At 45.5% G+C, this 16,598-nt stretch overlaps 1 protein-coding gene across 1 annotated transcript in view; it reads left to right on the top strand.

Annotated features, from left to right (window-relative positions):
• Positions 1–16,598, top strand: part of BLK (BLK proto-oncogene, Src family tyrosine kinase) — a 380,194-nt gene that overhangs the window by 159,975 nt on the left and 203,621 nt on the right. Inside the window, exon 2 of the mRNA XM_069236157.1 lies at positions 14,160–14,277. Coding sequence (XP_069092258.1) covers positions 14,161–14,277 — 117 coding nt within the window. The 5' untranslated portion in view covers position 14,160. The remainder of the gene's footprint in view (positions 1–14,159; positions 14,278–16,598) is intronic.

Raw genomic sequence — 16,598 nt, 5'->3', positions numbered from 1 at the left:
CAGGGGTACCATTCACAAGGGACTTATCTGGGTGCCAGGACTGTGCCAATTGTGGAAGCAAAGGTACAGTTTAGGGAAAGTACACTGTTGCTGAGGCCTGGTTAGCAGGGTCCCAGCACACTTTCAATCATAACTGGCATCAGCAAAAGGTAAAATGTCAGGGGGTAACCATGCCAAGGAGGTATTTCTTTACAAACATGTTTAAAAGGAAGAACTACTGGACATCAGAGAAAACTTCTGGATGTAACGTTTAAAATCTTTGCATCCAGATGGACTAAACATCACTGACAATACCAGTTGATTTCTGCATATCTGAAGAGTTCTCAGGACTGCATTGATTCCACATTTTTTACTGGAATTTTCACTCATGATGCTTTTTGAAAATCCAGCTGTGCCAGCTTTGCAGCCACTGAGCAAACCATCTTATACTACCTGAGGAAGGCAGAAGCTGAAACGTTGTAGTAAAAATATATTTTTGTCCTTTGGTGAGATCATCTGTTTGAGTCACTTCTTTCTTGGATATTTAAGAACATTCGCTCAAGAACTTGCTCTTCTACCTTACTGTGTAAATATTTTATTGGTTGAGGGGAGGAGGTCACCACATCTAATCACCCCGGCAAGAATTCGCTCGCCTGCTAAACTTGTGTAAAATTGCACCAGTATGGAGAGGTGGGCGCATTTAGGGGTGAAATGCCCTTGTCACCTTGCCTGGTACTGGTAGCACCCACCAACAGAAATGCGACAAGCACTGACAAACACAATTGATCTGGTTTTTTTGCCGCTATATATTAACAAAGACAGTTATAAATGTTCTTTACATGCATTGAATGCACAAATGCTGTTTATCATAGTAAAGCCTGCCCACTAGCTTTGCCAATGCTGCGAAGAAAGCAAGGACTGCTTGCTGTATAGAATGAGTATAGGAGAACCAAATGTGGGAAACACACTGATTTTTGGTTGCACTTCTCAGATGTGAATTAGTCCTTCCTGCCTTCTAATGAAAGCATTTCCTGGAAGGTGCAATGACACACAAAATAGACAATATCATGAGGTGACAAAGAGAGAGAGAGAAAGAGAGAGAGAGAGAGAGAGAGAGAGAGAGACCCTAGGCCTGCAGATAGCTGCACAGTGATGCCAAACATAAGAAGTATGGCTTACCTATATGTGCAATTAACAACAAATTTCCAAGGTGTGTCCTTCATGGGCAGTGTTTATCCTACTGAAGCAGAGTTAAATGCTACCAACTGTATCCAGTTTGTTTGAAATAGCTTTTGGAGTGTGTCACTAGATCTGAAACATGCCTTTGCCCTCCACCCCTCTTTTTCGAAATATATATTTTACTGGTTTGTAACTCACCACCATTCTAAATCAAGATTGCACACTGATTGGCTTATTTCCTCTTTGTATTTTATATATAGACATTTTGAGTCTATTTATAATGCAGCACAAACTTTTGAGACCTAATTAGTCGAGGCAGTCTGCTTTTTTGTTTTCAGTTCTTGTTTTCTTGCGTCCAGCGGCAGTATCATGATCAGATGCACTAGTTCAATGCAGAGTTCAGAGCCTGTTCTTTTTTTCGCATAACATAGAACTAAGAATTTCTCTGTGTAAAACTTTAGACAGAACAAGTCAGAAGCTGCAATGTTGTCCATGCAAATAGATATATTCTAGTTTCTCACATTATTTTGCCCAGCTCAGAGGACTTCTCTTTCATACAAAATTGTGCTTTGACAAGCTACTATTCTTAGGTGCCTTTAACATGTGAACTGAATCCTTAGAAGATCAACCATATGGCAAATTCAACCATCATCATTGTATTTATCATTACAGCATTTACATTTTTTTATTGATATACCCATCAAGAAAAGTAATCCAGTCCCAAACAAAATCAATTAAAACGTGTCCGAGCGAAAATATATGCCAATTTACTGGATCAAAATTGAGAAACCTTTTCCACTGCATGTGATGCTGCTAATCCTAGGAGAAATCGGGTGTTAAATGCAAGAAGAAAATTCATTGGGTATCAGAGAAAACATGTGGAAACGAACCTGGTAACCATACGACTGACAGTTTCATTCCCCATTCTGTTTACTGCATAATGCAGACTGGTAGATTTAAAAGCGATTTTTCACATAGCCCATAGTCCATGCTACATGCAACACATGTAACCAGTCCTGTTTTTTTTTTTAGCCAAATCAACTTTGCATTCTTAGGACCATATTTATACTTTTTTAGCGCCACGTTTGCGTCATTTTTTTGACGCAAAAGCGGCGCAAATGCGGCGCTAAGAAGTATAAAATACGGGCCTTAGGCCCATATTTATACTTTTTAACGCAAAACTGCGCCAAAAAAATTAGCGCCGGCTAACGCCATTCTGAAGCACCATGCGGGCGCCGTATTTATTGAATGACGTTAGCCGGCGTTAGCCGCCGGCGCCGTCTGGTGTGCGTTAAAAAAAACAACGTACACCAGGCAGCGTCGGCGTAGGGGGATATGGGGCTTGGGCGTCAAGAAATGGGGCAAGTCAGGTTGAGGCAATTTTTTCGCCTCAACCCGATTTGCGCAATTTTTTTTCACTCCCAACCCCCATAGAAATGACTCCTGTCTTAGCAAAGACAGGAGTCATGCCCCCTTGCCCAATGGCCATGCCCAGGGGACTTCTGTCCCCTGGGCATGGTCATTGGCCATAGTGGCATGTAGGGGGGCACAAATCAGGCCCCCCTATGCCACCATTTTTTTTTTTTTAAAACACTTACCTGAACTTACCTTAATGTCCCTGGGATGGGTCCCTCCAGCCTTGGGTGTCCTCCTGGGGTGGGCATGGGTGACAGGGGGTGTCCCTAGGGGCATGGGGGGGCACCTCTGGGCTCCTTCAGAGCCCACAGGTCCCTTAACGCCTGCCTTTTGCAGGCGCTAAAAAACGGCGCAAAAGCGGCCGTACGTCATTTTTTTTGACACGCCCACTCCTGGGCGTGATTTTTGCCCGGGAGTATAAATCCCACGCACATGCCTCGGAGTCGATTTTTTAGACGGGAACGCATACCTTGCATATAATTAACGCAAAGTAGGTGTCCACGCTAAAAAATGACGCTAACTCCATGGACTTTGGCGCTAGACGCGTCTAACGCCAAAGTATAAATATGGAGTTAGTTTTGCGTCGAAATAGTGTAAAAAAAAACGACGCAATTTCGGCGCAAACGGACTATAAATATGCCCCTTAGAGTTTTAGTTGTGTTTCTTTTCCTTATACTGTTTGATAATGAATCACAGAAAAAGGTGTAGTTGGCTAAAGAAAATTAGGACTGGCTGAATGTGTCCCATATGACCATGGGCGTTCGCAGAATTTTTTTCGGGGGGGCATAACTATAACATACTAGTGCAGGCAGCATAAAACTATGGCAGATGTGGTGTTACACTGCACTGTGAGCCTGCACACCAGGCTGTACCTAAATCCAGGAGAGCAGGGGGCAAGCACCCCGCTTCCCCCCCACAGACGCCCATGCATATGACATCAGGCCACTTGTCATCTATGTCTTACATCGTGGGAATGCCAGTTCTCCAAAAGCATCATATTAGATAACTCGGTGTTCAGTTGCACATTATAGAGCACTCTTTGCCAATACAAGTGAACAAATCTTCATAAGTGTTATTTATTTGGGCAAAGTTGTTGCAAATAGTGCTTTTTAAATCCCATTCAACCAGTGACGTTGGTCAAAACTGAATGTGGATTAAAGGTGGCTGTATCGGATGCTTTGTGGCAATGTAAATACATAGAAGCAGCAACATTTGTTACAACTTGCTAGGACTTGGAAACAAATTTTACAGGTTTTGGCAACTCTCTCCTAATTATATTTTCAGATCGTTAGTGCCAAATAACGGATTTTGAAACACACTGGGCCAACAACACTTATTTTCAAGTACACTGGGGCAGCAACATTGGTCAAACCTGGCTATAAGTTAAAAGTAACTTTACAGGGGAGTGGTTGGAGGTTCTCACCTAAGGATCTGTAGGGAAATTATTGGCAAATTTTAAAGTTCATTGGCATAGCTAATGTTAGATATTGGGTCTCTGGTTGGCAGAGGTATACACCCTGTGCAAGCAGGGACAATCCTATTCAGGGTAAGTCACAACACAACCTAAATTATCCTGTGCGCACCTTCAAGTATATTGGCACAGAGCAGGCAAGCTTAACTTAGAAGGCAATGTGTAAAGTATTTGTGCAATAACTCATACAGCAACACAGTGAAAACACCACAAAGAAAATTCACATCAGGTTAGAAAAATAGATTATGATTTATAAATGAAATAAGACCAGAGCGACAACAATCCACAGAGTAGTCAAGATATGAATTTTCAAAGAATAAATGCAAAATAGCTCTTAGAATCAAATAACGCTTTTATGGGTTACTTTGGCTGGACCAGGGTAAAGTCAAAGTTTGGGCTGACAGAGATGGAGCACACACTGGCTACATGATCCACGCAGGCCCTGGGGAACAAAGCACCTTTCCTGGTCGCAACAACGAGATGCGCTATGAGATGCATCTATCGAGTCCTGGCAGGAATGGCGATGTGTCAATCTGTCCCACGCAGCTATGGCAATACTTCAGTTCCAAAGACAAGCGCTGGATCCAAGATGCATTGCTTTCGAAGTGCGATGCGCCCAGTTTCTCCACATAGTCGAGGGATGCATCAATCTCCGAGGCTGCTGCAGTGGCGAAGCACAGTTCCGATGTATCAGGCTCTCAAGGCAATGCTTTGGTATCGAGAGCAATGCTCTGATTCTGCTCCCACAGCTGGTTTGATGTTCCCGTTCTTCTATAGGCAGAAAGGAGACGCTTTGAGTTCAGTGATTCAAGTATATGGGTCCACTTCCAGTGAACCAGGCACAGGAGCCTGCAAACCCTTGGAGATAACTTGCAGTGCAAGTCAGAGTCCAACAATCCCTCAGCAGGGTCAGAAAGCAGCAGGCAGCAGGGCAGTACAAAAGAAATGCAGTCCTTCCAGGTCAGCTGTCCAGCAGAGTAACAGTCCTTGTTGTGGCAGAGCATTTCTTCTGATAGAGTCCTGTGGTAGGTTCAGAAGTGTCTGTATTTGTGGGGTCAGTAATCCAGTACTTATACCCAGATGTGCTTTTGAAGTGGGAGGGACTTCAATTAAGGGCCTTTGAAGTGCACAGAGACCCTTTCTTTCCAGCCTTGGCTCCACACTTTCAGTAGGGGGTAATCAGCCCTTTGTATAGGGACAAGCACTGACTATTCAGGTGTAAGTGTCAATCCTTTCCAGCCTTCCTGCCCAGGAAGAGCCATCAGAATGCAGATGGATGCAGGTGAGTACTCAGATACACCTAATCTTCCTGTGTGTGTGGCTGTCTAGAGGGAATGCACAAAGTGTAGCTGACACCCACCCTATACGTGTATTGGTGGGAGGCTGCAGGCACACATAGCTGTAAGAGCAAAGAAATGTCCCCTTTCTAAAAGTGGCATTTCTAGAATAGTAATGTTAAATCTGACTTTACCAGTAAAGAGGATTTATCATTACCATTCCAGAGATATGAAACATTATGTAGCTACTCCTTTCTCATCTGGAATTACAAATTAAAAGTATATTAAGGAATTCACAATGTTACCCTTTGAGAGGAGTACGCCCACAGTTGTGAAAACAAATGTGGGTGTTTTTCACTACCAGGACATGTAAATTTTAGAAGTACATGCCCTGCCTTTTAGTTACTTAGCATTCTGCCCAATGGGCTATGTAGGGCCTACCTTAGGGGTGACTTATATGTAATAAAAGTGGATATGAAGGCGTGGCAAGGGGTTTCAAATGCCAAGTCAAACTGGCAGTAAACTACACACACAGGCCCTGCAATGGCAGACCTGAAACATAGTTAAAAGGCTACTTGTGTGGGTGTCACAATCAGTGCTACAGGCCCATTGGTAGCATTTAATTTACAGGCCCTGGGCACAGGTAGTGCACTTTACTAGGGACTTATAAGTAAATGAAATATGCCAATTGGGTATAAGCCAATATTACCATGTTTAGGGGAGAGAGAGCAAATGCACTTTAGCAGTGGTCAGCAGTGGTAAAGTGTGCATAGTCCTAAAACAAGCAAAAACAAAGTCATGAAATGGATGCAGGTAGGCAAAAAGTTGGTGGAAGACCATCCTTAGGCTGTCGGGTCTAACAGCTGACCTTTCTTTAATCAGACAAGTTAATTATCTATCATCTGTGTGACGTTAACAGTTGAGGACTTTGCACAATGTCTTTCTAGCCTTGCTACCCCAGACTCGCCCTTTGGTTGTATGGGCCTTAATCCGGAGTCATCTGGACTACTATAAATCTCTGTGCCTGGGTAAAGTCACTGGTTTGCTGTCTCGATTGCAGTTTATGCAGAATGTGGCAGCAAGACTTGCTCTTTAACGACAAAGCAACTCTTCTGCTACATTATCTGTAGAGGTTTTGCACTGGCTTTGTGTGTCCAAGTGGATTGTATTTAAATCACTGTCATGAGTTCTGGGTTTTTCACCAATTTGGACCTCCATTTTGCAGCAAAATCTTTCTAAATATAATGCCCCGCATAAATTTTGATAATTTTCTTGCAATCTATTAGTAGTCCCCTGATTTAGTCACTCTAGAATTGGCAGCTGTGCCTTTTGTGTCATGGTGGCAGCACTCTGGAATCAGTTCCCTGTACATTTGCCTCTTTGCAACTAGCTCTTGCCTTTTAGTAGAGGTTTTAAAACATGGCTTGACTCCCTTTGGACTAGAGGTGACTCACACTTTGATCTTCACCATGGTCTTGCAGCTCCAGGGCAGCTTATGAGTAACAAAGCGCTTAAGAAAACTGATTTAACTTACAACTTACATAACCGGAGATATGAATTTTTAAAGATTAAATTAAAAAATGTGCTTTCTAGTGCTAAGAAATAAAGTGCCAACCAGTAATATAGGGTCGCGCTAGATCAGGACCAACTCACAATTTGAGCCCAACCGCGAAGGAGCACTGCTCGGACTCACTGACTGTGAGGCCTCTGTCAAAATTTTACCTTCAGACTTAGTTGTTTTTCTGGAGCTTTTTCTCTCTGTGTCGGGCAATGCTCCTCTTCAGGCCAGGATCCAATGCAATGTCATCGGCCTGAGTTTCTGCAAAGCCCCGGTCAAATACAGAAAGTCTCATTGGCAGGGAAAAGCTCCAGAGCTTCAGTGGGAAGAACTTTAAATTCAGGCCGGCTTGCGGTTCGTCAGCAGTGGCTTGACTCTTGTTGAAGAGTCAGTCACCTTATGGAGCTTTTTCACAAATGTTCTTCAAACTTCTCAAAACTTCTGGATATCTTTTCAGAAATTCTCCTTTGGGTTCCAAAGTGTCCAAATCCCAAATGCAAGGGGCTAGTAGCACTGAGATGGTCCTTGGAGGTTTGGGACTTCAGCTCCCACAATGCACCTGGTCAAATCTTTAAAAGTCCACTGGACGCACTCCAGGCTGAGGTCTTTTGGGACAGTTGGTGCAGGCAAGCTCTGTTAACCTGTTGCTTTCAGGTAGTCCACTCCTTAGTCCTTTTTGAAAGGGAAACAACCATTACAGAACAGCTGTTTCCCGACTAGCCTTTACCACGCATGCGTTACAACACATGCGTCATTACCATGAATAGCCTTTCCATCACAACAAATTATCTTGTAATGATATGCATGGTAAGGGCTATGCGTGGTAATGCTGGGGAAGGCTATCGGTCTCGTTAGAGGAAACTGAAAGATCCTTCAGTTTCCTCAGAATTAGCTGCTTCGTGCCTTAGGAGTGAGGTCAGGGGGACTGGACCTGGGGGTGGAAAGGTACTGTTTTAGGGAGAGAGCTGTGGGGTGGGAGGTTAAGTTTTAGGGTGGGGGACGGTTTTCGGGCTTAGGACGGGGACACCATAAGTTTAGTCCTATGTCCATGGTGGGTGAGGTGGGTACTGTTTTAGGGAGGGGGGTCAGGGGTGCGAGATTAGGTTTTAGGGCGGGGACAGTTTTCGTGCTCAGATCGGTGGCGGGAAAATTATTTTAGGGCTCAGGGTGGGGGTTAGGGCTTTACTAATTTAGGGTTCAGGGCGAGGGAGGGGTATTTTGAAAAAAGACGGGGGTCGTGCTAGGACGTTTACCACACATATGCCTTTAAAATACATGCTTTTACAATGTAATTCATTGTAAAGTCATGCGTGGTAAAGGATATGCGTAGTAATGGCATTCTCATTGTAACGCACCAAATGCATAGTTCTGTCACCTTTTTGAAGCAAGGCAAATTCCTTAGGGCTGTTGTTCCAATATGCAACAGCAGCAGTACTTCAGAGTGCAGTCCTTTGGGTTGCAGATCTGAGTTGCAATGCAGCTCAGACATATTTATTCAGTGGTCAAAGGAAGGTAGGCAGGGGGCACCCCTGTCCAATGAAATTCAGGGTGCCACCCAAAAGCATGACAACTTCCTCCAGAGTGTGGCATATTCTTGCCGCACAAAGCACTGCACTTTAAAAAAAAACAAGATAGAGAATTACTCTCCAGAGGAGTAAGACCTGGCTAAACCAACTTACTGGTGTGGCTCATTTTCATTAACACTCTCCCTCCAGACCATCTGAAAATTCCATTCCTTGGCCTGCCCTCTAGCTATGGGGTACAGGAAGAGGAGACAGGTCTAGCTAGCACTGTTTTCTGTCCTGTTCTCTTTGCAACCAATATAATTTACCCAGCCCACTCTCTGTCCTGTGCTCTGCTGCAGAGCTCCCTCCCCTAGATAACCTCTGCTCTATGCAGACCACTTATCACCTCATCAAATCAGCTTGGCTAATCTTTTTGAGACTGACTAATCAGGAGAGGCAACTAGCAGGCTGGATTTTGTCTTACAGAAAAGAAAGTCCTATAACTTCTTTTCTGTATTAGTTATAATAAGTTCAACAGTGGCTAGTTGTTAGATTTATCTTTACCAATCTTTTGAGTCCATGAATGACACCTTTAGCTCCTTCCTAGCAAAAGTTATGCTTATATGAAATATTCCAATGTTATCCTATGGGGTAAGTATCAACAATAGGGAAAAATGAAATGGACAGTTGTTTTCTGCCACCAGGGCATATAAAGCATCTTTTATAATCTCCCTGCTTATAATTGCATGGCCGTACCCCTGGGGCACCCAGAGGAGACCTTAGGGGTGACACGTGTAAAATAAGCAAGATTATCACTTTGGAAGTACTTTTAATTCCCAAGTCGAATTGGCACACATTTTACTTTTGAAAGACAGTTTTCAAGGCAGGACTGCCTTTAAAAATGACAGCAGGCAACACAGCAATGCACACTCCAGTTCAGGGAATCTACTGGGCCTCTCAACCTCCCTGCCCTATTATGTACTAGGGACTTATAGGTAGTTTGAATTCCCATTGCCCTATTATGTACTATGGACTTACAGGTGTCTGTCATTGCCAATTGTGATAGTACCACATTACCATATAACTTTTGATCAGAGCACTGGCCCTGAGCCTGGTTAGCAGAGCCCAGGGCACAGTCAGGGTCAGTTAGCACAAGTATCAGTCAGAAAAAATGGGAGTGAACATGCTAAAAGACTGAGGGCCTCATTCTGACTTTGGCGGGCGGCGGAGGCCGCCCGCCAAAGTACCGCCGTCAGAATACCGCTGCGCGGTCAAAAGCCCGCCGCGGTAATTCTGAGTTTCCCGCTGAGCTGGCGGGCGACCGCCAGAAGGCCGCCTGCCAGCCCAGCGGGAAACCCCCTTCCACGAGGATGCCGGCTCCGAATGGAGCCGGCGGAGTGGAAAGGGTGCGACGGGTGCAGTTGCACCCGTCGCGATTTTCAGTGTCTGCTATGCAGACACTGAAAATCTTGGTGGGGCCCTGATAGGGGGCCCCTGCAGTGCCCATGCCACTGGCATGGGCACTGCAGGGGCCCCCAGGGGCCCCATGACACCCGTTATTGCCAACCAGGTTCTGGCGGTCAAAACCGCCAGAACCAGGCTGGCCGTAAGGGGGTCGGAATCCCCATGGCGGCGCTGCCTGCAGCGCCGCCATGGAGGATTCCTCAGGCTCAGGCCTCAGGCCAGGGGGTTTCCCTTTTCTGACCGCGGCTTTACCGCCACGGTCAGAATTGGCCTGGATGCACCGCCAGCTTGTTGGCGGCGCATCCGCGGTCCCCGGCCCTGGCGGTCCATGACCGCCAGGGTCGTAATGACCCCCTGAGTTTCTTGCAAGGTGTTTGAGTTGATTTTGATTTATTTAAAATATGTGCCTAACGTCATGTACATTGCTGAAATCAAACCAAAACACTGCACTTTATAATACTGTAGTTTCCTGTGATTTAGACAAGAAGGCCCGAACTGGGCCTCAACTTCATTTTGATTCCTAAGGCAGCCATGGTGTGCGTTTTCACTTCTCCTCTGATCATGTGTAACAAGATGTCCATCAATAAAGTGCTTTGTGTTGATATTCTGTTCTCGAAGAACTTCAGAGGAAGCCTTTGCAACACTCTTGCATGTATATCTGTGGGTTTATTCAATATGAGACTGCCATTTTTCTAAATATATCTAGATTGTTTGACAATGTTCGATGACACTAGATCAATAGTGTCAAATATTGATATTAGGGGTTGGAATTGGGTTAGTGCCAGATGATGCTGTATTAAATTTTGTGTTCTGATTTGTCAATTTCTATAATGATGTATGATAACCTTTTGCTGACATTCCAAATGCATGTTTCTTTAAAAGAGGGTGTTTTGGGGGGTGATCCAGTCTGGTTTGCCCAGACTATAAGAGAGCAGAACTGCATCAGTCTGTCTCTTGATTTGGACTTAATTTTATTTGCTTTGAGGCTTAACTTCACGTCAGACTCTTTAGTGTATCTGATTGAGCCGTATGCTAATTTCCTATTCTGATTTACTATGCGTTCTGATTAATCTTATTTTTGCCTTCTGCATTGCTAATTAATTTTAAAATACATTTTCATGTTTTTTCAAATTTTACTGGACTCCTCCCTTCATGATTTAACATTTATTTAATGGGCTATGGTAATAAATTTGCTGTTGAACTGCTATCTGTCAGGACACATTGCTTTATAGATCTTGAGGTTGACACGATTCATCCAGCGAAGGCGCTTTGTCTTAGAGTCAGTAACATGAGTGAGACATTCAGTGGGCCGCAGCGCTTGAGGCAGACAACACTTTGCATTTTGGAAGGTTAAGTTCTGTATTCTTTTAGCTTAAATTTTGTTCCTTTATTATTAGTATTGGTTTCACTGCAGAAAGTCAAAAGGTAGTACTAACGTGGAAATCTCAGGTTTTCCAAGTTTTGTTTTTTGAACTTGAAACCCAAGGACATTACATTTACGTTTAGAATAAGCTGCTGTATTTGTGTACTTCGGTGTGCAGGAGTGGCAGAAATTTAAAACACGACATGGGGTCATTTGACTGCTACACTTAAGAAAATGACTTTCATTGTATGTAAGGAGCTGTTAATTTTTTCAAAGCAGAGAGGAAATGTTTGATAAAATAGTCAAACACACATTTTCAAGTTGTGTTTATTGGAACAGAGTAACACCAGTGGACTGCTAGTGTGATATTGATTTGAAAAATAGAATAGAACTATGGTGGAGTCACCATTGTAATGTGAGTAAAGACACTAGACATGAAATAGCTGGGATTTCCGTCCCCTTCTGCCCACTGCCCCAGTGCTGCCCTGCGTCGAGGTGCATGATTGGGTGAGTTGTCAACTACTTTCGATCATCCCAATGCAGCCCAAACCCTGCTTAGTGTTTGAGCTGCATTGAATCAGGCCCACTATCTACCTTAATTCCCTGATTGTTGCAAATCAGGGCAAACTCCAGATTTCTCACCACCAGTTTTACTCTGTGTAATCCGTTGTCTGACACCTCCTCCATCAGAGCCACATACAAGGCAGCCTGCAGCGAAGACCACTGGCGCATCAAAGAAGCCAAGAAAATGGCCATCACCAACTGCATCAAGTCCGCAGCCCACCACACCAAGGGCCTCTTCAAGATCGTCAAGGGCTTCACAAACCCTCCTGCCTCAGAGAACGCCATCCACCCCTCCCAGGAACTCTGTGACTCCCTCTTGGACTTCTTTCACAGCAAACCAACCACAGTCTGCAACAACTTCGAATTTCTTTTCCTTACCCTCAGTGCCACCAAACATGGACAAACAAGAACCACCGACCGAACTCTCACCTGCTGGACCCCTCTCACGGCACAGACAACTAGGACCATTATGACATCCATCAACTCCGGTGCCCCGACCGACCCCTGCTCCCACCATCTCTTCAATCTCGGTGCTGACCTCATCAGTACATAACTCACCTGCATCCTCAATATGTCCAACTCCACAGCTACTTCCCAAATGAATGGAAACATGCAGAAGGCAGACTCCTCCTGACGAAGCCTTCGGCTGACACCAGCGACTTAAATAATTACAGACTGATCTCTCCTTCCTTGCCCTGTGAAGGCACTCGAAAAGGCCATCAACAAATAACTCACTGACTACCTGGAACTCAACCTACTCCTCGACTCATCCCAGTCCGGATTCCATGCAAGCCACAGCACGGAGACTGCGCTGATCACTGCCACAAACGACATAAGGGCTCTCCTCGACTGCAGAGAAGCAGCCACCCTGATCCTCCTAGACCTCTCTGCCGCGTTCAACACTGTCTCCCACCACACCCTCATCAACAGACTCCACGCCATCGGCATACAGGAAAACACCCTCAAATGGATCATCTCATTTCTGTTAGGACGAATGAAAAGCATCCAACTGCCTCCATTTTCCTCTGCTCCCAAGAGCATCACCTGAGGTGTACCCCAAGGATTCTCCCTCAGCCCTACCTTGTTCAACATCTACATGACCCCCCTTGCAGACATCATCAAAGCCCATGGCCTAAACATAATCTCCTACGACAATGACACCCAGCTCATCCTCTCCCTCACTGATGACTCAACCAACGCAAAATCCAACTCCTGCAGGGCAATGACTGACGTAACCAAATGGATGAGAGACCGCTCCTCAATCTCATCACTGATAAAACAGAAGTGCTAATCTTTGGTAACCACTCACATACTTGAGATCACATCTGGTGGCATGCGGAGCTAGGACCCACACCAACAACCCAGGCTTGCAACCTCGCCATAATCCTTGGCAGCCAAATGACCATGAAACACCAAGTCAACACAGTCTTCTCGACATGCTACCACATCCTCTGCAAGATTTTCAGATAGATCCCCATCAGCTCCAGAAAAACCATCACAGAGGCCCTTATCTACAGCCACCTTGACTACTGCAACACCCTCGACACCGGACTGCCCACCAAACTTCTCAGAAGTCTCCAGACCATACAAAAAACTGCAGCCAGGCTCATACTGGACCTACCTAAATGGACCCACATCACCCCCCACCTCAGAGACCTCCACTGGCTCCACATCCAGAAGAGATGCCTGTTCAAGACCCTCACGCTCGCCTTCAAAGCTCTACACGACCAAGGACCAGCCTTTATCAACCGCAGCCCGAAAGACACCTGTGTTCCGCCACTCTGGCCCTCGCACATCCTTTGCATCTGCCGCAGTTGCTCCAGAGGCGGATCCTTCTATACCCCTGCCCAGACCTAGAACTCCCTACCTCTCCACCTCCAAACAGCACCAACCCCGACAGAGTTCTGAAAAAAGCTGAAGACCTGGGTTTCCAACGGAGGCAAGGCACCATAGCCCCCAGAAACCCTCAGGAGTGATAGCGTCTACTCTACAAATTACTGATTGATTGACTGACAACTTCCCCCACTGAGGGCTGGAGTACGAGAGACAGTTTGTTGATTATCTAACCAGATCCAAAACAATCCAAGGATTGACAATTTTTTGCGCTCTCCTTCCATAGATTAATATTGACTGCAGAATTGCAAGGGGATGTAGTTATAGGATCAGCAGTACATGACCATGCCCACTGCCAGTAGCTATTGTTTGCATGACAGTATAAGAAAAGGAAGACACAGAAAAACAATGTGTGTGTGTGTGTGTGTGGGTGTGTGGGGTGTGTATGTGTATGGAAGGGGTGGAGGCTTTAATTTTATTATTAGACACAAAGATGTGTTTAAACTTCAGATGTCTCTGATAGGTTTCCTTATTTCTTTCTCCTGTACAGGATGGGTCATGTAGGCAGCAAAAGGAGCTCTAAGAAAAAAGGAGAGAAAAAAGGAGAGAAAAAAGGAAATGGACCTCTTTGTCGTCCGTCTCACAAACCACCACCACCACCCCCTCCTGTAAGTACATGCCATACAGTCTTACATGTTTGGTCATTAGCACTCTCTTTTACATTTGAATTCATGAAGCACTTAAATAACCTCTCACCATTGCTAGACAGTGGGGCCGATTTTTCTCAATGCCTAAGTTATATTTGCCCATACTTGTGAGTTATGTGAATGCTTGAAAGCCAATGAGTGATGTGTAAATCCTCAAATTGTAAGGTGCATCTGATCCCCATCGCTGTGAACATAAAATGCACTCCTTAAAGCGGAGAAAGTATGCAAGTTGCTCAATGCATGTAAAAATCATGTATGAAAGCTCCTATATGTTAGCACATGCACAGTATGTGCACATTGAATAAGAAAAATCATGTGTTCACAACTGTGGACGTACTCCTGCGCACATCTCCAAATCCAAGTCTTTTTGCATTTACCAACATTCCTAGTAGTACACCTGGAGAGCTGTGCCAGCTGCAACTTTCCACATTTACTACTGGTAATTCCATGTGGTAACTCCATGTGACATCTGCATTTTACAGATTATAACTCTGCAGTGGGGAAATACTGATTGTTGGGAACATGCAAGTTTGGTTTTCTGCATATAAAATAAGAAGACACCTCTTTTAATTGGCTCCTAAATTGCAACAAAGCTGGGGTGTTCCATTCCAAGTACCTTCCTGGAATAGGAGCTGGAGTTAAAACCTGACCATTTCCAGGTTTTAGGCTGGTCAGAGAGGAGTTTGTTAATGGCAACATACTCATACATTTCTGGGCATTCACAAATTTTCAAGTCAAATCCTACCTTACTCCTCCTATTGCCCACCTTGTGTTAAGTTTATGACTGCATAATTTTAAGCACTTTCGTAGGGGGATAATTTTGTTTGTGGCTTTGCAAGCCTGGGCTAATTTTCTGGTTTCTTGTTTGGCAGGTAAGGGGCCACTTTAGGCACGATTGGTGTAAATATTATGGGCCTTATTGCTAGCAGCCATCTAGACCTGTCGGCTGCCTTAGGGAGATTTTTCCTTTCTTTGTTGGGCAGCGGCTGGTGGTTGTAAGGCTGGGTAAGTATCGTTAGAAGGAACAAGTCCCCTCAATTCTCATATTTACCTTTGGTGGCACCTTGGTTGTTAGTGGTGCTGGGGAGTGGGTCTGTGGTCTCTGACTGGTTGTTGCATGTCTCTCACTGTTTGCTGTTGTCTCAGGACTTTGTGTTGCAGTAATGTCTGGTGGTGCTTGTAAAAGTGCTAAGTGCTTGGACAGAGCTGCTGCTAGAAGCATTAATGTGTAGGATGGATGCTACAGATGAAGCATTGGCGCGGATGGAGTCGGAACCTTTAGATGTGCCTGCGGAGCCAGTGGCGAGTCCTTAGAGGACTGGAGTGGCTCCTAAGGAGGCATTCCCCTCATCCCCGAAGACGGCCAAGACAAGGAAGGGTAACTCATGGGAGCAGGCAGCAGCTAACCCTAGTACGTCAGGGCCCAGGGCTCTACCCCAGTGGCAGTTGCACCTGTGGGTCAGACATTGGTGGCGGGTGATTCTGGCCAGGTTGCAGCTCAAGTGAATGTCCCAGCAGTGCGGCTGGCGGGGATATTGTTCAGAATGGCAATAGATTTATAGCAATCGAAGTTACGCCTGAAGGGGGCATGGCCCAGCCAGAACTGGTGGCTAATTTGGTGAGTATTGCTGTGGCTTTTCAAGGTTGGGATGTTGTCTGCCCCACTCGTGGGGGGAGCTGTTGTTGGGGCTGGCAATGGCAAGGATTTGGAGAAGGCCAGGCACTTGGTAGTGCATGTAGATGGTACGTTGTTGGTCAGGGATTGCAGGGGAGTGTAGCTTTAGTGAAGGTCACTGCAGAGGCCAACAGGGCGCCTTTGGTTAATTCGGCAGCCCCCTTAGGGAGTCAGGCAGGATCGGTGGTGGTTGCCCCTGCTGCGGGGGTTGTGGCACCCCCTCTCAGCCAGCAGAAGTGGTACCCCCAGTGCCAGGTGCCGCATTGGGGGCAGGGGGTGATACGTTTAGGGGCTCAGCAGTGACAGTGAAGGTTCCCCCTACTCAGGACTCTGCAAACTCAGGTACGGGTGAGCCTTTGCGCTCCGTGGGTTTGGGTGATGTGCAGTCAGAGCATGAGCAGCTGGGCAGGCATGTTTCAATGGAGGTGAAGGGAAAATATCTGGAAAGGGGCGTATGTCAATATTTTTGAGTTGCTGGTGGATAAGCCTGAAAGGGAGGAAGCCAAGCCATTGCAGGGTGTGTTCCCACATTGCCATACAAAAAGAAAGTAGAGGAAACACTTGTGAATTGTGTTAGAGGTTTCTCCACCCACCAAGCTAAGTTGGA

Source organism: Pleurodeles waltl, chromosome 5 (assembly GCF_031143425.1).
Source record: "Pleurodeles waltl isolate 20211129_DDA chromosome 5, aPleWal1.hap1.20221129, whole genome shotgun sequence".
NCBI classification, from domain to species: Eukaryota; Metazoa; Chordata; class Amphibia; order Caudata; family Salamandridae; genus Pleurodeles; species Pleurodeles waltl.
This window is presented reverse-complemented; position numbering and strand designations above follow the sequence as displayed.